Source organism: Papaver somniferum, chromosome 1, assembly GCF_003573695.1.
Source record: "Papaver somniferum cultivar HN1 chromosome 1, ASM357369v1, whole genome shotgun sequence".
Lineage (NCBI taxonomy): Eukaryota > Viridiplantae > Streptophyta > Magnoliopsida > Ranunculales > Papaveraceae > Papaver > Papaver somniferum.
Window position 1 is genome coordinate 175,119,384 of NC_039358.1, and position 22,436 is coordinate 175,141,819.

The 22,436-nt window shown below is 35.5% G+C and overlaps 1 protein-coding gene and 1 long non-coding RNA gene across 6 annotated transcripts; one reads left to right on the forward strand and one right to left on the reverse strand.

The window, feature by feature from the left end:
- Nucleotides 1–4,444: 4,444 nt before the first annotated feature.
- Nucleotides 4,445–8,294, forward strand: LOC113334218. The gene is made up of 3 exons (XR_003352654.1): nucleotides 4,445–5,010; nucleotides 6,536–6,654; nucleotides 7,759–8,294. It is a non-coding gene; the product is annotated as an uncharacterized LOC113334218 (long non-coding RNA).
- A 6,846-nt stretch (nucleotides 8,295–15,140) lies between these two features.
- LOC113308630 (protein FAR1-RELATED SEQUENCE 5-like) lies at nucleotides 15,141–22,036 on the reverse strand. Of its 5 annotated transcripts, XM_026557102.1 has the most exons (10): nucleotides 21,720–22,036; nucleotides 21,342–21,539; nucleotides 20,957–21,076; nucleotides 20,572–20,884; nucleotides 19,795–19,949; nucleotides 19,369–19,488; nucleotides 19,111–19,230; nucleotides 17,310–19,034; nucleotides 16,947–17,154; nucleotides 15,141–16,375 (listed from the first exon to the last, which is right to left on the reverse strand). In XM_026557102.1, exons 2-8 carry the CDS (start codon nucleotides 21,393–21,395, stop codon nucleotides 17,766–17,768), a joined length of 2,151 nt encoding a protein of 716 aa, XP_026412887.1. In that variant the 5' UTR covers nucleotides 21,396–21,539; nucleotides 21,720–22,036; the 3' UTR covers nucleotides 15,141–16,375; nucleotides 16,947–17,154; nucleotides 17,310–17,765. The 5 variants fall into 5 exon arrangements, with proteins under 5 accessions (XP_026412887.1, XP_026412896.1, XP_026412891.1 ...); XM_026557111.1 differs by lacking the exon at nucleotides 16,947–17,154 and having other exon boundaries at nucleotides 21,342–21,423; XM_026557106.1 differs by lacking the exon at nucleotides 16,947–17,154 and having other exon boundaries at nucleotides 21,342–21,426.
- Nucleotides 22,037–22,436: the final 400 nt, after the last annotated feature.

A 22,436-nucleotide genomic window follows, 5' to 3' on the forward strand; every position in this document is an offset into this window, starting at 1 on the left:
AGATTACAAGCTTAATTTCCCAATGAAGAAGATCTTGGTTTTGGAGCAAAATTGATTTGAATCAATTTGGTTTTAGCGGTCAAGGCTAAGTAAAATTGGATTCTAAACTACTGATTTTCTAAAAGTTTTTTTTAATTAGATTTTAATTAAACAGAAACACAATCAAAAGGGGTTTCAATTTTAACGGGTTTGAGTTGATTTTATGATGGATTGAGATTTTATCAGTTCCCAGTTCTCACCCGTTCTGCCATTAATGTTCCTAAGAAATCAATCACCTTCAAAGCCTTAAATTGCCCAAGTTTGGTAGATCTAATTTTTCTCAGTTGGTATGGGTGATTAATGTGAAGATAATCATTAATTTTATTTTGGATTTTATGATGTCAGATCTATGGTTTCTAAAACAATTACTTGATTTGAATGATTAAATATTATGATATAGATTTTTCTCATCGAAGATTTAATCTTAATCTTAAGCAGTTTGATTGTTTTTTCAAAAGATGTCGAGTTTCAATAGGGTTTGGGTATTTTCCGGAGAATGTAAAGAGAAGAAGACGAGATTTGTGTTTCCCGTCCATATAAAAACAAAATACAAATACTCCCTTGTCCTACAATTTCGAGGGTATTTATGGAAAATCACACTCTTTGTTAAGCCATTTCCTTAAAAATCCAGTGTAAAACTCCAAGACAAAAAGTGATGGAATCTATACAGAAATATCAGAGCAACTCCAAGACAAAAAGTGATGGAATCTATACAAAAATATCAGAGCCTAACGTGTACATGTTAACAAGACCCCTCGTAAACGGTAAACGACAAAGTCATATCTTTATCTTCTCCAAGACCCAAGGTCTTTTAACTTATAATCAATTTTTTATTTCAAAATTAATTTGTCTCTAAGTTCTAGGGTAGTAATACGGAAAAATAATCGTTTGGTCCTTTTTTAGGTGGGTCCATGTCAGTTTAGTCCTTTGGTCAACGCTTTTATTGTTTGGTCCATAATTATTTAAAAATATTAAATGAACAAAAGTACCCTTCCGGGTTAAATTCTACTTTTTTTTTGTGGCAGTTCATTCGTCAAAATGAACTCCTGTTAATTTCTACTTATTTTTCCAGAAATCACATAAAAACCAGAGTTCATTCCAGAAATGAACTCCATATAAAAACCTAAGAAAACATAGTACATTCCAGAAATGAACTCCATATAAAACATAAAAAAACCAGAGTTCATTTCAGAAATGAACTCCATATAAAAACCTAAGAAAACATAGTTCATTCCAGAAATGAACTCCATATAAAACATAAAAAAACCAGAGTTCATTCCAAAAATGAACTCCATATAAAAAACCTAAAAAACCATAGTTCATTCCCAGAAATGAACTCCATATAATCACCTAAAAAAACAGAGTTCATTCCAGAAATGAACTCCGTATAATCACCTAAAAAAACAGAGTTCATTCTAGAAATGAACTCCATATAAAAACCTAAAAAAACAGAGTTCATTCTTTACATGAACACACACAAAAAAAATCCATAAAAATCAGAGTTCATTCGTAGAAATGAACTGCAGTAGCATCATCTTCATCATCTTCGTTGTCTTCAAACAGCAGCAGCAACAGATCCATGAAATCGTCGTCATCGTTTTCTTCTTCTTCATCATCAACAACAACATCAAATTCAAGATCTTCAACACGAGCAGCAAACATCAAAAAATCAAGATCCATCGTCTTTATCGTCATCTTCAACATAAATCTATCGTCGTCTTCATCATCTTCATCGTTTTCATCATCATCTTCAAAAGAAAACAGAGTTCATTTCAAGAATGAACTTCATCAAATTCATCATCTTCAACAATAGCAGCAACAGCGATGAAGAAAAACATAAATCTATCTTCATCAAGAAAAAACATCAAACTCTTCATCACAAACCAGAGTTCATTCCTGAAATGAACTCCGTCATCTTCATCTTCTTCATCAACAACAACAACTCATCTTCATCATCTTCATCCTCTCCATCATCAGCAGCAACAACAGACGGAAAAACATCAAAATCTTCATCACAAACCAGAGTTCATTCCAGAAATGAACTCCGTCATCTTCATCTTCTTTTGTAGATCCGAAACTTACCCAAGCATGTAAGATGATAAAGGTTCATCATCATCATAAATAGCAGCAGAATCTTCAACCTCACCGTCTTCATCATCAAAACAGAAGCAAAACATCAAAAAAAAAAACGCAAAACTTCATCGTATTCATCATCATCATCGTTCATCGTTCATCTTCTTCATCACTAGCACAACAAAAAATAGAGAGAAGAGAGAATCGTTCATCATCATCTTCATCTTCTTCATCACTAGCAGGAAGAAAATAAAAAAGAAAAAGAGAGAGAAATTCTAGATCTGAAAATATAGGAGAGAGAAATTAAATCTGAGAATGATTCTTTTTCTCTTACTTTTTGACTATATATATGGTCCTTATCCAAAAGGGTATTTCTTCCACTACAAGATGACATTTACATCATCCATGACATCACTCTAGGATCAAAGTATACTTTTTAGGACCGAACTATAATTTATATTACTAAATAGGACCAAACAGACAATTGACTAGGTCAATTGGACTAGACTCTCTCTAATATATTATTTGTATGACCAATTGGTATTTCCTACTAGTAATATCTTGGCATTGGAGATGAAATTTTAAGTAAAAGTAAACTTTCATTTTTTTTAGCCACATAGGAATGACTCACAACAAAAAAGTATTAATAGGACCTCCACTTAGGATTATCTTCACCCTAGCATTGGAGATCCTCCTATAATTGTAGGGCTCAGATTAATGGTTATAGGGCTGAGATGATGATGCATAGAAAGGGGATTCAAGTTTGTAAATCAAACCCCCCACGCTCTCGAGTTTCGATTGTTATGCCTCATTGCACTCAACGTCCTTCTAGTTTCGTATACATTCAAATCTGTATTAAATAGCTTTACCGGAACACTCGACTTATATTTGGATTTAAATTTGGACCACAGATGAATGCTAGTCTATGACTTGCCTTAGGAAATTGTAGAATTCTCAGTTAATCATAAAAAGTTTGATTATGACATTTCCAATGACCACGTGGAAGAACCTTTTAAAGTCCCCACTATCAAATATATACCATGTGCATGTTTGGTCCCCACCCCAGTTTAGTGGTTTTTAATTCGTCCTATCAAGTTCCACGATAACGACGTCCAAATTTTAGGGTTTTAGATGTCTCCGATCGGTCACCCTATTCTTGTATACCTCCGACTGCGACCATTGATACGGATAGAGGTGGTATAATGTTAAACTAGTAAACATCATGTATGTTTGTTTGTTTGTTTTTTTTTTTTTTTTTTTTTTTTTTTTTTTTTTTTTTTTGAGTAGAATGGTTGAACTTGTATTAAGAAAAAATAAGTCTAAGACTTGATAGTTACATCAACATGTTTACAATAAAAGAGTTAATGCAATCTACAATCTATAATAACATTCCAATGAGAAACTAGGTCTCTAAATGAATCAAACTTAAACCAATTCTCCACTAAACCCCATTTGAAAATTGTAGCTTTAACCTCATTAATGATGGTACCTGTGGATCTTGGGATTTTACCTGCCATGGTTCTCCTGTTCCTTTAATTCCAAAGCTCCCAACAGATTGCAAAAACTAGTAAAGGTCAAATTTTCCTTCCTCTGTTTCTTCCTCTTCTAAATTTCCAAGCTTGTAACTGAGATTTTATATCTCTTGGTTGTACCCACCTTATGTTAAGTGTTTATGAAGTAATTCCAGAGTTGTGTTGAAAATGGACAGTGTAATAATAGATGACTTACATATTCCTCTGATTGGGAGCATAGAGAGCATGTAGTGCCGGGGATGTTGCAGCCTCTTCTTACCAAATTGTCAGTAGTGGGGATAGCATTCTGAGCAGCTGACCATAGAAAAAATTGCACCTTTGGAGGAACATTCTTGATCCAAATACAGGTATAGGGAACATCTAAAGATTGTGTGTCTGATCTTTGTATGAGCCAATTGTAAACAAATTTTGTTGAGAATCCAGTAGGTCCAATACAGGATAACTTGTCTTCTTATTCTGTAAGCACAGGTGGCTCTCCCAATAAATGTAATAACTCAGTAATTTCATTAATCTCTATATTATTCAGGTGTCTTTTTAGCTGACAATTCCATGAACCATTTGAAATCATATCTCTTAAAGTGGCATTTTTGTTTTGAGACAGTTTAAAAATTCTAGGAAATTTCTCTTTTAATGGAGTATCTATCTTCCACTTGTCCCACCAGAATTTGAGAGATATCCCATTTCCAATATGTGTGACTGATATGTCTTCAATGACATTTTTTATGTTTCTGTATTGCTTTCCATAGTCCTCTTCCTTGTGGTAATGTTGAATCTTTGACCCATAACTCCTTGTCTTCTCATTGTGCTTTACTTTGCACCACTCTTCCCCAAAGATGCTTATTTTCATGTGCATATCCCCATGTCCATTTGGATAATAATGCTTTGTTTGTTAATCTCAAACTTTTAATTCCAACTCCACCAAGCTTTTTTGGTTTACTCATCTTGTCCCAGCCAATCCAAGCAATCTTTCTTTTATCTGCAGTTGATCCCCAAAGAAAATCTCTCATGATTTGTATCAATTTCTTCTCTACCTTGACTGGCATATGAAAAATGGAGAGGAAGTAAATTGGTAAAATGGATAGTACAGGTTTTATAAGAGTTATTCTGCCTGCTTTGGTGAAGAATCTCCTCTTCCATAATGCTAACTTTTTTTGGAATTTTTCTATGACAACCTCCCAAATAGATGTATTCCTGCTCGTGGCTCCAACTGGCAGTCCTAAATATTTTAGAGGAAGTGATTCTATATTGCAATTAAGAATGTCAGCCATTGCTTGCATCTTATGATCTGCCGCCACACTAAGAATTGAACTTATAGATAGATTGACTTGCAGACCTGTCATGGCTTCAAAAATCTGCAATATTATGAGTAAGTTTTCTGCTTCTTCTTCTTTGGCATCAAGAAACATAATGTGTCATCTGCATACTGTAGATGAGATACTCTTATCCCATTTATAGAAAACCCAGAGATCATATTCAGTTCTACAGCTTTGTTCATCAATTTTGTAAATATTTCCGCCACCATAATGAATAAAAAAGAAGAAAGTGAATCTCCTTGTCTCAGTCCCTTTTGTGGTTTGAATTTCTCAGTTGAAGACCCATTGATAAGGACTGAATGTTGTGCAGAGTTGATGCACCAATATATCCAGCTGATCCACTTCTCCCCAAAACCAGAAGCTTTAAGTATATGAACTATTGTGTGCCAACTGACATTATCAAAGGCCTTGTGTAGATCAAGCTTGCATAATACCCCTGGGACTTTACTTTTCAGCCTAGCTCAATAAGTTCTCCATCTACCAAGATTCCATCTAAATTTTTTTTATTTTTTATGAAGGCTCCTTGATTTTCAGAAATTAGCTTAGGTAAAACTTTCTTTAATCTTTGAGTTAAAACCTTTGAAATCACTTTATACATGTTGTTCACTAAACTTATGGGTCTAAAATCTTTTGGAGAACCCACCTGCTCTTTTTTAGGAATTAGACTTATAAATGAGCAATTAGTCCTCCAATCTAGCCTTTCTTTAGAGTGAAATTCTTCAACCACTGCAATGAAGTCCCCTTTGATTATGTCCCATGCTATTTTATAAAATTCCATACAATACCCATCTAGACCTGGAGATTTCCCATTTTTGAAACTTCTAATTACTTGTAATACATCCTATTCTTTTATGGCTCTTTCCATCCATTCTTTATCTTCTTCTGAAATTTTTGTGAAGTGTATGTCCTCCAATTGAGGTCGGGTAGGATGCTGCTCTTGAAAGAGGTTCTGAAAGTAGCTTGAGATTTCCTTTTTAATATCTTCTTGATTAATGTTTTCTTCACCATTTATAATCAACTTCTGAATTGTATTTCTATTTCTTCTTCCATTGGCCAGCATATGAAAATAGTTGGTGTTTGCATCACCTTCTTTAAAAATTTTTGTCTTTGATCTGACTAGCCATTTCCTAGCATTCTCAAGATTCAGTTGTTTAAGTTGAGCTCTTAATTCCACTCTTTCACTAAAAAGATTAGTAGGTAAAGCTATATATTCCTCCAGTGCATTTATATTGTCTATTATTGAAGAGAGAACAACTTTCCTCTCACTAATTTTGCCATAAGTAGCTCTACTCCATCTTTTTAAGATAAATTTTAAGTTTAGTATTTTTTTTGAAAAAATGTAACTAGCAGACCCTCTAAACTCTAAAGAAGACCACCAAATTTTTAAGTTGTCAAGAAAATCTGGGTGTTAAAACCAGTAGCTTTCTACTTTGAAAGGTGGTTTTTGTTTAACAAAATTAGATGTAGTAAGTAATAAAGCTGAGTGATCTGAGATTGTTCTGGAAAGCACTGTTTGAGTGATTAAGGAAATTTTGAAATCAAATTTGGTGTAACTAAAGTTCTATCTAATCTACTCAGAATTGGATCACTTTGCATATTGGACCAAGCGTACATACCTCCATGAAGTGGTAAGTCGACCAGCTCATGCACCTCCATGAAGTCATTGAAGAATTTCCTTCCTCTTCTTGATCCACCAGGTTTGTTCCTTTCTCTGCTTCTTCTTAAAGCATTAAAATCTCCAGCTATACACCAGTTATCATTTACCCATCCTGTTAAGTCTTCAAACTCTTCCCAAACTCATATCTTCCCCAATAAGAACAAGGAGAATAAACATTTGTGAGGCACCATTCATACTCCTCCACTTACATTTAAATTTCTGAGAAAGAGTGTTTGGCCCTACAACCTCATCAATGCAATCTAGTATATTATCATCCCATATTGTTAATAAGCCATCTGAGAGACCCTGTGATGGAATATATCTCCACTTGAAATTCTCATTTCCCCAAATATGCTTCACCCACCAATCATTTATTTTCATCATATGAGTCTCTTGAATTAATATACATGTAGGTTTGGTTTTCTTCACTAAGTCTTTCAAGCCATCCATTTTATCTACTGCTGTTAACCCTCTCATGTTCCAATTCAAAATTCTAATATCCATTGGGACCATTTGTGCCCAAGTTTACAGTGTGTTGCACTAGTTCCATATTGTCTTCATTTGAACATTTTATTGTCTCTTCCACTTCCACAATGTCATCAATTGCAGCCATTTTGTTCTTGATTCTGTCTTCACTGCGCATCATATGTTTTGCCACTATTTCAACATATACTCTCCTTGCTTTCTTTGGGTCTTATCCTACGTTACCCCCCACATTTTTTGTTGCGTCCATAAGCATGTAGACTGTATTGAAAATTACTTGTCTTCTTACTGAATCTACAATTGCAATTGCCTGTGGAGACCCTTCATTTTGTCTTAACTGATTTGGTGTTAAATTTCCAGATGCGCTTGTTATTGTTTCAAAAATAATTTGAGTATTGTCAGTGTGATTGAGATCCACAGTTTGACAATTGGGATTATGATGTTCTGCCTGTTCTAAGTTGTTGTTCTTCTTACTAAAAAAACGTTTGAAAAAATCTGGAATAGTTTTGGGTTTTTGAGTTTCTGTTACCTCTGTATCTTGACCTTGACCCTGACTTTGAGCTGGACTTGTATTTGAATTATTCTATTGCCGACGTGTATTCTTTTTTTCGAAAAATCTCCCAAAATAATCTTTAATTGTTTTTGGATTTTGAATGTGCAGGTTGCTCATTCTTGAGTGCTGGCCCACCTCCATGTGTCCTCTTCTCCTCCATTCAATTGGTACGGTTGTAGCAGCTGTATGTATGACATTGGTTTGAAAATTTGAATTTGAATTTGCATTGACCATATTCAACGGTCCCTTTTCTCTCTCCAACTGGTTGATTATTCTCCGGTAACCTTCCACGGTGACGTTTGTAGCCGACCTGTATTCGTAATCCCATTCAATCCCGAGAACATAAGAAATGTCGTCTATAGTTACCTGAGTTGCTGCGGGAATTTCTAGAGCTTTGCATTTGACTCTAATTCTGCAGCAGGATGGATTACGGTTCACCGTTGCTTTGTCTATTTCTGCTTGGTATAAAGCGAAAGGCACATGGTATTAATATAAGTCAGGTACGATAAAAAAAATCATATGATTTATAAAGATCTGCAACATCATCATGCTATAGGGACTAGGAGTGTAAGGTTTATGAATTATAGTAGTCCCAAATGGAAGAGTCAAATATCATATATGTTGTATGTTCAACTTTTGGACCATGGATTAACTACAAGCTTAACTAAGCGAAATTATATAGCCTAGTTGAGCAGGGTCGAGATCAGAAACCTGAATTTCCAAACAAACAAATAAAAACACAGACTACAAACACCTGCAAACATAATGCAATTGTCAATTGAGAATCCATATTATCAAAGGTGTCTTACTATATAATTGGAAATTACAAACATTGTTATAATATAATGGTAAAATTATTAAGTTATTATAACAACGCTTTGAGTTCGAGACGTTATTGAAAATTTGTTAGACATTAACTGTTAAAATCCAGAGTATATATAAATCCACATTTGCTGCACTTTGCTTAAGAAGCAGAGTGCAGCAAGTTAACAGACATTTCAAGAGGGTTCCAACCCACCCAAATTCTCCCCGAGTTATCATTATCATAATTATCCAAAAAACACTAACTACATCCTTATTTTGAGCCCGAACATGAGTTTCCACAATACCCATCATGGATAACTTATTTGATATAATAATTCAACTACTTCATGATGTTTTAGAGGGTCAATTAACACTCTAGTATTCCATCATCCAATTTTAAACATTACATTTAAAGCAATAAGAGGCCTCTTAGCAAGCCTAAGTTTCTTAAGTTTCATTCCTTTAGGAGCGAGACTAGATAAAACTGAAGCACTGCCTTCTTTAGACAAGAATTTACCTTTAGGAGCACTAGAGATAAGCAGTATATGACCTTCAGAATCAATTCCATATTGACTACCATCTCCATTAGAATTGACTGAATCCAAATTCTTACCAGAATTACACACTATTAGAGGTTGGATCTCTTTTCCTATCCCAATCAAAGCGTAAAACCTATTTGCAATAGGTAAAGCGACACTAGTCTCTTGCTCTAACATTTTTCTTATTACCCTCCAGAAAAATGACCCCATCCTCCTTAAGATCATTATCTGAACTAGAACTATTCTTCTTTGAAATGTCAATAATAAGCTTTGAGTTTGAATTTCTAAAACCTTTCACAACCCAAGCTTGCTAATTCCCAGCAATACTAGTCTGTTTAGGCCACCTACAGAGGAATATCCTTTGGTTTAACCCATGGACATTTGGCAGCAACATGACCAAATTTTTTTTTACAGTCAGAGTATTTAGGAACCTTCCATGGATACTCCACATCCATATTAACTACATGTTTCCCTTCATAATATACCAGAATAAATGAAGGATACTCACAATCAACATCAATTTCAATCAAAACCCTCGCAAAACCCATTCTAGCTCTGGTAGAAGTAAGTTTATTCTTCATTATTGGTTTACCAATATATTACATTTGCAATATTTGATATGGCTTTAGAATTCTATAAATGTCAAGGAACCTTCCTAAAATTTACCCAAACGGGAACAAATTTCATCTCTGTAATTTCTTGCTCATTAAGAGGATGCCAAGGACGTAGAAAAAACAATTGTTAAAAAATGTAAACATGACCATATTTAACAGCTGCGATACAATCAAATTCATCATCAAATTCAAACACATCAAAGACTCACCATGGGTAGTCATATGCATCAAACATTTTGTATCCTTCACTGACATATAAGGTAGTTTCCTACCAACAATTGTCTCAATAACTAGATCTTTACAATGTTCAAGATCCTCTTCAACATCATCAAAAACATATCAGCAACTCTCTTACCCTCAGCTGAACCAGGTTCTTCAAAATCCAAAGAAGAATCAGGTGTTTAACTCTATCTTCTTAGTAAAACATTCAGACCAAATAATTTTTGATTCAAAAACCCCAGAAACTCCAGACCGGGAACCTTTAGATGCAGACCCCTCTACCTGTTGGGAGAAAATAGGTAGAGAAAAACCCCCTTTAGCACTTACAGAACCTCCATCATCATCCATGATGGAAGAAACCATAAAGAAATCGGAAATGAGAAGAAAAATGAAACCGTAATCAGCTTGACTTTTGGTCAAAATCGTCCGACCAAAATCAATTATCTTTCCTCTATTATCTTAGAAAAGAAAATTCTAATTGGTCCAAAAATTGAAATCTTTTCCTTGAAACCTTTGGCATTTTTCATATAATATTCCAGAGCAATGATCAACTACAAACTCATGAATTTTTGGATAATATTTTCTTATACGCATGCTGTTGGGAAGGCTTGGTTGCAAGGTTCGGTATCGTTTTCCCCTAAAAGAAGATGCAAAAGTAGATCATTGAATGTCGGCTCTCTTGATATCTAAGCCCCATAAGATGTTAGGTCACTTTCCATTTCATGCACAACATGTTTTAAACAATTACGTGCCCACATTTCTCCTTCAAATGCCTTATAAAGAGCACATGCAAGTGAAGCCAACCAGGATCTTGATATTCTCATTATCGCGATTGTGTTTCTTGGCAAATTTAGTTAATCAGCACTATTCTCACACTAAATAAATGTCATAATTTAAGACACCAATTTTATTTTATTTTTCTACAAAACCAATCAATCATCTCCCTTCTTGACAAATTTAGTTAATAAGCAATACCGGGTTTAAGCAGATTTTAGCAGAAAATTTAAGTTTGACTACTTGAGTTGCAGATCCAAACAACTGTGTTTTTCTTTCTTTCTTTCTTTCTTTATGCTATTCATATTCATTGGTCACACAGCATTGGAAGGAAATGGAAGTAAAAGCGAAGTCTGATAATAACAATAAGTAGATCTCAATACTAGCTAGGTGGAAAGATATGCCCATGTTCAACAACGCCATTGTTACATACCAGATTGAGAAACATATCATTAATTGGCTGCTGTCACTAAAATGCAACAGCTGAAAATAGATTTCTTATAACCTAAGATAACAATGAACCCAACCCATGATATCACCCACCAAATTCTCAGCAGTGTGTTAGAGTTCTTATAAATCTACAGCAATACAAGGAAATCATGAAATCATAAACATACTAGCCTTCTAGGTCTAGTCCTAGAATTTGAGCTTAAGGTTGATGGACGGACGTATAGGGCTCAGTTAAATTCATATGACAGGTTTTCATAAAATAGAGATGAAAATCCAAGAGCAGCCCAAGCTTAAGGTTGGGACCTTATGTGTGATCAAAACGAATAGTCTTTCGCACCGGTGAACTGAACTACACAGAAAGGGAGTTTTGGGTTTCAAACAAACTCAGGATGCTGGGCCAAGAAAGAAAATCTGAACCAGCTATCTCGGGAGATAATCACCCTAGAAGAGATGTTCACCCTATCTTCATTTCAATGATAAAGTAGGAAATACCATATAGTCCTAGACTCCTAGGAATAATATATTAGGATGAGTTTGGTCCAGTTGACTCAGTCAACCTTCTATATGGTCCTTTTTGGAAAAATAAATTATAGTTTGGTCCTAAAAAATATGGTTTGGTCCTAGGGTGATGTCATGAATGATGTAATTGTCATGTGTGGTGACAGAAATATCCTTTTGGGACCACATATATATAGAAAAAAATCCTTGAAAATATCTTATTTTTATTATTACTTTCCCTCTCTTCCTATTTTTCAGATCTAGAATCTCTTTGTTCTAGAATTTTCTTTTCCGTGCCACTGTTGAAGATGAACCTTGCTTTTCTTGATTTGCTACTGCGGTTGAAGATAATAAATCTTTATAAAAACGACGATGAACTCGCGATGATGTTTTTTTTTTTTGCTGTTTGAAGATGAACTCGTGATGATGTTTGAAGACGAACTCGTGATGTTGTTTTTCTGTTTGAAGATGAACTCGTGATGATGTTTTGAAGATGAACTCGTGATTGTTGTTGTTGAAGATGTGAAGACGATGAAAGAAGATGATGAACGACGGAGTTTTTAGGTTTTGTTTGGTGTTGCTGCTGTTGAAGATGAAGATGTTGAAGATATTGACTTTTAGATCTTTGTCTTGCTGTTGTTGTTGTTGAAGACGATGAAGATGAAGATTTGTGTGTTGTTTCATCGTTTTTTTAGGATTTTTCATGGAGTTCATTTCTGGAATGAACTCTGTTTTTTTAGGTTTTTATATGGAGTTCATTCCATAAATGAACTCTATTTTTTTTAGGTTTTTATATGGAGTTCATTTCTGGAATGAACTCTGTTTTATTAGGTTTTTATATGGAGTTCATTTCTAGAATGAACTCTGTTTTTTTTAGGTTTTTATATGGAGTTCATTTCTGTAATGAACTCTGTTTTTTTAGTTGTGTTTCCTCCCCTATTAAGATCGCTAATTAGCGTTTCCTCCCCAAATAGATTAAAATTAGCGTTTCCTCCCGTCGTTAGTTTTTCCATCCATTACTCGGTTAGCTGAGTCAGCGCATGTGCACGCGTGGCATAAAATGTACACGTGTTTCGTGATCTTCCGAAAATACCCTCTAATGTGCTCCTCCTTCTCCGGCACCTGTACGCTGGCCTTTTAATTTCCGCCATTAACCAACACCGGAACTTCCATTAACCCAAAAAATCAAATCCACAATTGTTCCTGATACTGCAAACATCTAATTTATTCGGTAAAATAATCAAATTAGCTATGAATCGATCAACTTCTTCTCGGTATTTTTGCTGTATAATTTCTCTTCAAGAACTTTCATCTCAATTTTGTACCACATCAAAACCCGAAAACAGATGAATATGAGAACCCCCAAATTTGATGTTATCAAACCATCAGATAGGGACTGAAGCTGTAATAGTGGGGAGGAAATTAGCCTAATATTTGTTGTTGTCAAACCCTCTACAACAACAACAGTTGTTCCATACACCACCAACACCAATTTCATCCATTTTTATTCTCTACCCAGCTGCAATCACCAGCACAGAGGCAATCGTGTTCTTTCCCCAATTACAAACTCATCACGACCCATCTCCCCCAATCATACTCAAATTCCATCGGTACTGTCAAGTCCTAAATCCACCAAACAACCACCATCCACAAATTAAACCCATATACAACCATAAACTCCTCCAAATCCATTAAATTTGAACCAAACCCATATTTAATTCATCATCTGATTAATCCAGCCATCAAATCCCCTAATTTCTAACCATCAAATTCATTTCCTCTCTTCCATTTTTATCGACAGTAAAAATTCTCGGCTATAATTGTACCACCAGACTCAACCAAATCGATGCCATCATCACCAAATACGATCTTTGATAAACCCTTCTTTAACCTGTTCAATTTATCACCTCAATCGACAGCAGCTACAATTCTTCCATCACCTTAATCGAACTCCATTAATCTTCTTACAAACTCTCGAGTACTTCTGATCTTCAAATTTATTAGCAATACTCGGTGAATACCCATCTGAATCCATGGTCTCCGGCAGCTGGGGCAGAGGTCTTGGTGTTGTTGAGAAGAGAAGGGAAGGGCTAAGTGAATACGACCTAGGTTGTAGGGTTAAGAATTAAGAATTAAGATCCGTTGTTGGCACCCGACTCAGCCAGGTGCGTGAGATCTAATTTGTTTTTAGACTAGGGTATTTTCGGAAGATCACGAAACACGTGTACAGTTTATGCCACGCATGCATAGGCGCTGACTCAGCTAACCGAGCAATGGATGGAAAAACTAACGATTGGAGGAAACACTAATTTTAATCTATTTGGGGAGGAAACGCTAATTAGCGATCTTAATAGGGGAGGAAACGCAAAATAGCCCGTTTTTATATATAGTTCAGTTCTGGAATGAACTCCGTTTTTTTAGGTTTTTATATGGAGTTCATTTCGGGAATGAACTCTGGTTTTTTTAGGTGATTTCTGAAAAAGTAAGTAGAAATTAACAGGAGTTCATTTTGAAGAATGAATTGCTACAAAAAAAAATAAGTAGAAATTAACACGGAAGGGTAATACTTTTAAATAATTATGGACCAAACAGTAAAAGTGTTTACCTAAAGGACTAAACAGACATGGGATCACCTAAAAAGGGACCAAACGATATTTTTCCCAATGATAAATTGGATTCAATCTCTCGACACGGTATGAATTGGTCTTCGAGTTGTCAATAATGCGAGTGTTAACAGCGTTTTGAATCATCCTGCACCCATTTAAAGGGACTAGAGATTATGATATGATTGTCGAGAAACCTCATAAAATATGAATTACAACGAAAGTCCGAGATAACTGTATTCTGTATTTATAACCATGGTATGTTACCATATACTCCAATATATACCAAAGATAATTCTTATTTTTATGTGACCATCATCTAAGGCTGAGTTTGGTAATGCTTTTATTTTTCCAAAAGCAATTTCAAAACCTATATATGTTAATAATTTTTGAATTTGGTGTTTGGTAAAAGGAAATCAAAGTGCTTTTTACCCAAAGCACTTTCCAAATTCCTCAATTTTTAAAAACCGGGGAGGAGGAACTTATAAAAGCTACAAAAGCATAAGTTTTGGTCCCACCAAAATTTAATGTTTGATTTATCCTTTTTATACCTATTTTATTTTGTAAATGACAAAAATTAACCTTAAATATATATACAATCTATTTTTATTTCTTATATTTTATTCTTTAAATATTATTATATTTTATTTTCAAACTATTTTATGATACCATTTCATTTAGTTTGTCAAAAATACAAATATTAAATAATAAAATGTTTGTTTAATAACACAGTTGATAATAATATTAAATAATTACTTAATTTTAATTTGATTTTTTGTTTGAAAAATATATATACATATATTAGCATATATATATTAAAAAGTGGTTAAGTAAATTTAATATTATATATGTTTATATTTAATAGTAAAAAAATAAATTATTTTAAGCCCAATAAAATTGAGACAAAATTATTTTCAGATATATGTCTGTTTTTGTCATTTGCTACAACAACAATGGTTGAATATGATATTTTACCAAACACACTTTGATTGCTTTTGTTAATTAGCTTTAACTTTATTTAATATTTTACCAAACGTCTAACTGCTTTTTTCTCACAGCACAACACAACAACGCACAACAGAAAAGTGCTTTTGCAAAAGCTGCGGCAACACCAAACTAGGCCTAAGTAGGGGTATTTCAAGATATGCTGCTTCTCTCATCTCTTCCGGTGTCGAGTCAGATTCTGACGCTTCCATCCACCTTTGTTGCATAAGTTGTCCTCAAATCAGCAATTAAAATCCACTATTGATAGTTTGACACTACCAAGATTTGCTTCCATTGTTGATCAATTGCAGATATAGGGAAGGCCTTCCCTCCTAGGTTAATTATGCACTTCACGCACAACAAGAACACCATGCGTATAGCCAAGCAGACAACTACTAGAAGTTACTCCAAAACTTACTTCTGGCGAATGGTTAAGTTCAAATCGTACAAGGTCCATGCATGCCAACAGACATGGTTCTTCTACTATACATCTGCTGATTGTATCTTCAAATTGTACAAGACCCAAAGCATGCTGAGAGACATAGTTCAACAACTCTTCGCAAGCTGATTGGTCAAGTTCAAGTAATGTAAGTTCCCATGAATTGCTGAGAGTCAACTCCCGGAAAGCAGGTACCTGATGTTTATGGTTCGCATAAGTTGAGGTCTTCTCAATGAGTTAATGAAGACACCCTTCTTATCAATCTGGTCCTTTATAATTCAACGCTTTATCTCCTAAGAAGGAAATAAAAATCTGTCGTATCACCGTGCTGTGTGCTTCCGCAATTGATCATGCTCAATTTTCTTATGTAGCTATTTCAGTTTAAAATGAAGTGCTAATCTTCTCTAACCATGAAAAATAAAGCTTTCCTTGTGCAGTATCAATGTACCACATGTGTGTAGGCTAGTTGATCATACCCATTTGACGATTGTTGAAGATCCTCGGCAAATATACTTAATCCTGTGTACTCGACCAGTCCAGTGGCTACTGATGCAGGCAATATCAAATAAGCTTCTCTTGACCGAAAATTTTCCATCTTTATGCTTTCCTCATATAGTTGGGCAACACCACAGTTGGACCTTTTCCAACATCTGGCCAAATATGATGTTCCAATAGTACTCGAGGCACTAAATTTATAATGGAAGGCCCAGTGATAAGTACAATAATATCCCTTCAACGCCATCGAAATCATTCCATACAATTTGAAAGGAGTCTAGTGCATGGACTCGAGATTTCCAAATCCTACAAATAGAAATGAAAAAATATAAAAAATGTCATTACTAGTAATCAAAAGTCATCCACTTCACAGTTAATATGCACTACCAATCCCTACACAATCAACAGTCTACAGCTTCGCATATATAAAACCTGAACAGGCCACTCACCCACATTATTGATTTCGAAATAGAAATTGCCAATTGTACAGTGTACCAAAAACAAACCAAATGCAGGTATGAGAATGTAAATCAAAGTAAGCTACTCACAAGAATAAGAGTGCAACATTGCAGCCTAATTAACTATTAACTAATCAAGTTAGACCTTTGCGCAACATGAATTTCCAAAGAGAAAATTGTACATAAGTAGACTCACACAAAAACAAGCAAGCAAGACCTACAACTTTAATGAAGATGAAGTTACAAATATAACAAACAGGTTTGATGGACTGTGGGAACCCTAGAGTGCACAAAATGGTACTGATCAAGCACTGACTTATTCCTAGACAAAAGTTGTTGATCAGTCTGAAGTGCTCTACAACAGAACATGTTCGATGGACTACAATGTTATGAACGTCGGTAGTACTATATGCAGATACCTTGGGAGCAGCGTCATTAGTTCCACCAATATTAACCCTAAATAGACTGTTCAGGATTACATGTCCTTCCAACATCCAACTCTAACTCAACACGTGATTATGAACACCACTGTGTAAGCCACCATAGAGCACATTATCATGCGCTGCAGATGCCAAGCCTTGCTCAATGGTTCAGGGAACATTTTAAGAACCATCAGCATGATGCACACTGAAATCAAATGAGAGTATAACCATAACTCTAGAAACAATAAACAAGGATACTACAGTTTGCATTTTGAAACCAAGGTCCAAGATTGCAATTAATTCTATACTGGGCTAAATGCTCCTGGATTAATCAACACTAATTGTCATCTAAACACGTACCTTTTTGTTAAGACCATGTGATCTAACACAATGCAAGTTCCTTTATCTTCTCAGCAAGTGAGCAGCGTTCAAGTTCCTCAGATTCAATCCATCTCTGCCGTAGAAGTTGTGCTTCCGGTAGCCAATCAAAATCAACATTTGTCTCCACTCTCGGTACTATTGACAGTTGCTTCCACTGTGGGTCAATAGCAGAAAGAGGGATTGGGCTACCCTCTTGGGTATACTTCACTACTTCGTGAGGACAAGGAAGACCATGTGTAGAACGAATTAAACACCTGCAGGGGCCCATATCACTGCTTTGATTCGATGATTTGTCAAGCTCCAACTGTAAAAGTTCCAAAGCACGCTGAGATACCTGGTTCCTCAACTCACTAAAAATAGGTGACTGATGTCCACGATTAACAGAAGTCAAGCTCCTATCAAAGGAGGTTTTAATATGCGTAATCTGACTGTTTATCATGTTGTGCAGTGTTTCCCAACAAGAAAGAAACTATGCCCCGAAGACTCCATGCACTTCTTCAATTGATCACGCTCATTTTCAACCCTATTTATTACTGTATAACCGAAGTGTTTAATCTTCTGGGCCCAAGCTATAATAAAGCTCTCTTTGTGCACCAACCACGTATCTCGTATATATGTGATGCACGTGACATTCCTTGCCACCCACGTCGTTACAAACTCGGTATACATATCCACATAGTCTTCCTTTGTCTCTGCTTTCCAAACGTTCTCCCAATCCTGACAGAAATTATTCCACATTTCACTATTCTCAAATGCATTCTTGCAATTGATTTCAATAGTTTTTGCTATATGATTTGGACAAATCAACTTATCTGCTCCAGGGAACACGATGCTGATTGCATTTATTAATGGAAGCTTCCCATTAACCAAAACTACAGATGGCAAGTTATTTGGCGAGTATAAAGATTTCAATTGCATCAGTGCCCAACTAAAGTGCTCTTCTGTCTCCTCCTCGATAAAGGCGTACGCAACTGTGAAAGATGTTCCAACAGAAGAAACCCCAGCTACATGAAAGAACGGAATCTTAAACTTACTGGTCTTGTAGGTGCAATCAATCATCAGCATAAAAGGGAAACACTGAGCCAACAATGTAGATTCAGGGTGAGCCCATATTATATCTTTCAATTCACATGTCTCTTTATCTTTCCTGTGCCATTCCATGTAATGGTATTGAGCTGACAACTTCATGACCTGTTGCATCACTGAGCTTCTTCCAGTGCCATGTAGTTTTAGTCTTGTTCTTCTATTGTATATGGTTTTGATGTCCAGGAAATTTTCTTTGCTCCTCTCTTTCAATGCATGAAGTACCTGTCGAGGACGGAGACCGCTCGCAGTCAATTCACACAGTAGTTGATCCTCGTCTTCTTTCCACCGTCTGAAGTATGAATGGCCTGGAGGTATGCGTTCCACCTCATGATTATGTCTTCCACAACATACCCGAAGTTTCCATTTATTTCCTTCCACACACGTACTTCTCAGTTTAAAAGGACATCGACACTTTTTACTAAGTACTTTCCTTTTACGTAAAACCTTGTCACCATTTTTCCTATGGGACCTGTAAGCACCACTTCTGACACATCCAAGCTCAACCAGACTGCCCTTTCCCCCTGGTTTTTTGAGTGTCTTACTGATCACAAGTCCTGTGTTGTTGCTTCTTGCAACCTCTTGGCACCAATGAATTACAGCTTCTCTAGTGTCAAATTCCTAAACTTAACAAAAATTAAGTTAGTAAATATTTCAGTCATATACTCTTTTAAGAAATGACGAAATGCAAACTTACCTTATCAGTCTGAAAACACTGAGTCAAGTCGATCCCTTCCTTGAAGATGGAAACATCTTCCTCCATGACATTGGTGTCTTTTTGTAGATGACTATCCGAACATTTTTCCCCATCCAAATCCTAAACAATGAGTACAAATAAAAGAAAGTAAAGCAGTGATAAACAAATGAAATATTCTATGGTATTCCTCATACAGACAAATTATCCTCAGCTCCACATTTAATTGTCATAATACATCAAACTTGACTTCAGTAGTACCTTATCAGTTTGGCAACAGTGAGTCAAGCCGATCCCTTCCTCAAAGACGAGAACCTCTTCCTCCATGACACTGGTGTCTTTCTCGGGTTGACTAACTGATCCTTTTTTCACATTGAAATCCTAAACAGCAATGAGAAAAGGTATGGAACACTGCATATTATTCCTCATAGAAACAGAGCTCAACAGTTAACTGCCATGAAAAAACATAAAACCCGACTTCAACAGTTCAGCCTAAGGAAACTCAAACTAGCTGATATCTGGAAGATGCTAAACTTTTGTTCGACAAAAATGAAATACTTGAAGACCTTTTATAATGAGACCATACAAAAGAAAGAGCTTTTGGATTGAACACGTTATGAAATCTACATGTATCTTCACAAAAAAGAAAGAAATACGTAAAAACACTTTCGAGATAGTTAAAATTACATCAGAAGGGCGTGATTCTGAATCTCTAATAGCATTTAGGGACCTGCTAGCCTCCCTACATGAGCCGTTTGAAGAACCACCTTCTGTTGATAAATTTTCCTTTACAGCATTATTGTCCTCTATAATTACTGCATCCTCCATGCTTAGTACATCCACTGCATTCAAATAGAGTTGGAAAACATTGCCACAAATTACCCTTGAAGATTGTATGAACAAATGATAAGCTGATATCTCAACATTCGCAGCCTTTTTTTTCTTCTTTTTTTGAAAAAGTTCACAAGTGGACAGCTATGACATATAAACCTTTCCATTTTGTCAAATAGTGAGCTGACCACGTTGTTCATAACAAAAACCAGAAATATGTAATTCATGTTGCTGATACCGAAGCGTATCTCTTTCTGAAATCATAAAGTAACACATGCTGCTATATGCATAATTTTTGAAATGAACCTCTAAAATCACAATTATTGGTTATCATTGCTGACAGATGCTTTAATGCAGAATCTTTTTTTCCTAACTCAGTTATCAGTCGCATACTAAGACAAAAATATTTCAACTCAAAATCAGACTAGGATTCAAAGAGTCATCATAGTTTAGTAATAATATCACATAAAACTTCCAGGCAGGAGACAAAATCAGTTTGAAATAATATACTATAATACCTCCAAAGTTTGAGAAGAAACAAATAAATAACGAAATTAACCTTTCAAATTCGAGAGAGAGAGAGAGAGAGAGAGAGAGAGAGAGAGAGAGAGAGAGAGAGAGAGAGAGAGAGACCTGCTTGTGTTCTTTCTACCTCGTGATTATGTTTTCCACAACATACTCGAAGCTTCCATTTGTTTCCGCCTATACATGTACATCTCAATTTCAAAGGACAACCACACTTTTTAGATTCTCTTTTTCGTTTCTGACCGGACTTAGAAATGTTGCTCATTCTCCTGCTGTAAACACCACTTCTTTCGCATCCAAGCTCAACCACAGAACCCTTTCCCCCTTGTTTTTTAACTGACTTTATGGTTGCAAGTACTGTATTGTTCTTTCCTGCAACCTCCTGGCACCACTTAATTATTGCTTCTCGTGAGTCAAATTCCTACAAAACCAAAATCAAATTATTATTCTGTTAAAAAAATCTTGTCAGCAGTGGTGAAAATAAAACCAGTACCTTATCGATTTGAAAACATTGAGTCAAGTCGATTCCTTCCATCGAGACCGGATCATTTTCTTCGTTTATGTCGGTTTCATTCTGTGGATGATTAACCAATCCTCCATCCACATTCAAACCCTAAACAACAAGTAGACATAAATGAAAGTAAGACGCGACAAAAGGATCAAAACTTGTATTGCTCAATCCTAGTGGCCAACTAACTACATCCAGCACCAATGTGATCCTTCAAATCAAACAACAAATATTGACTTTAAAATCCAGTCTATTGTGGTCACGTTATTGAAAGATTTGAAGGATGCTGACCTTTAATTCCTCGCTAAATCTAGGTTTTCTTTTGGGTGAAAACAAAAAAGAACAAGTATAGGAGGATAATTTAGACTACCTCAGAAGGAAATGATTGTGGCTCTTCCTTGACAATATCATAGTCTTCCATCATTATTACATCTCCTCCATGTTTAACAAGTCTTCTATGTAGTAACAAAGTTCAAACAATCAACATGATATGTAACTTTATAAAGTTGTTGCTGAAGGATCACTACACCATAAAATCTTCTTTTCGTTTTGTCAAAAGACGATTGACCTGTGTTGACCACAAATCTGAGATAATGCCAGTACTCTTCCTACTACTACTGGATTTGAGGCAACCCCATCGGCAATTTTCATACAAGCAGAAGATATCTTAAAGCTACCATCTTTTACCCTAAAACCAAACATTTTGACAAAATTACCAAACAGAAAATGAATTAAAAGAATAACATACCTGTAAGACGAAATATCAGAAGAGACAACGAACGAATGAATGAAATTAATCCTTCGAACTTCAGAACTTTATTTAGGGAAAAATCGAAATGACCATTCTCAGCTGATATTGAGAGGGATGGAGGATTTGCAATTAGATCGGAGGAAATCGCATATTTTAGTTAACGGTGTGTTTGGTCGCAGAATAATTTCAAGGGATTGCAAATACGTAGATTCGTACAAATTCGTAGTTTGGTTGGTAGAGCAGTTCCTATGAACTCAACGAACATGAAGTTTGTTCATTTTGCTCTCATCATGGACAAACCAACAATTTGGTTTGTTGAGTGAGGAAGAAGTCTAGAAGATCTTACGTGCGCTTGATGGAAAACTTGACGGATACCAAATACGCGGGCGTGTGGACCACAAATGATGGCGTGTGATCCTAACCCGCCAGTTTTTTCTTCACACACCTGCGTCTATGGTAAATCCTCCAGTGTGTGATCCAAAACCGCCAACGACTAAATCTCGACGCTTGAAAATTCTTGTCGTCCAGCGGCTAGAATTTGGAATTTATAAATATTTTTCATTTCAACTCCAAATTCACACATTCTACACCTCTAATCTTGTTTACGCTTCTTCTCTAAGCTTAAAAAAACCTTCAATTCAACAAATTTGTCGAAAGAAGATGTCTCGGCCCTTGTTAGTTCGGCGAGCTTCGTATACTAAAGAAGAAGATGAA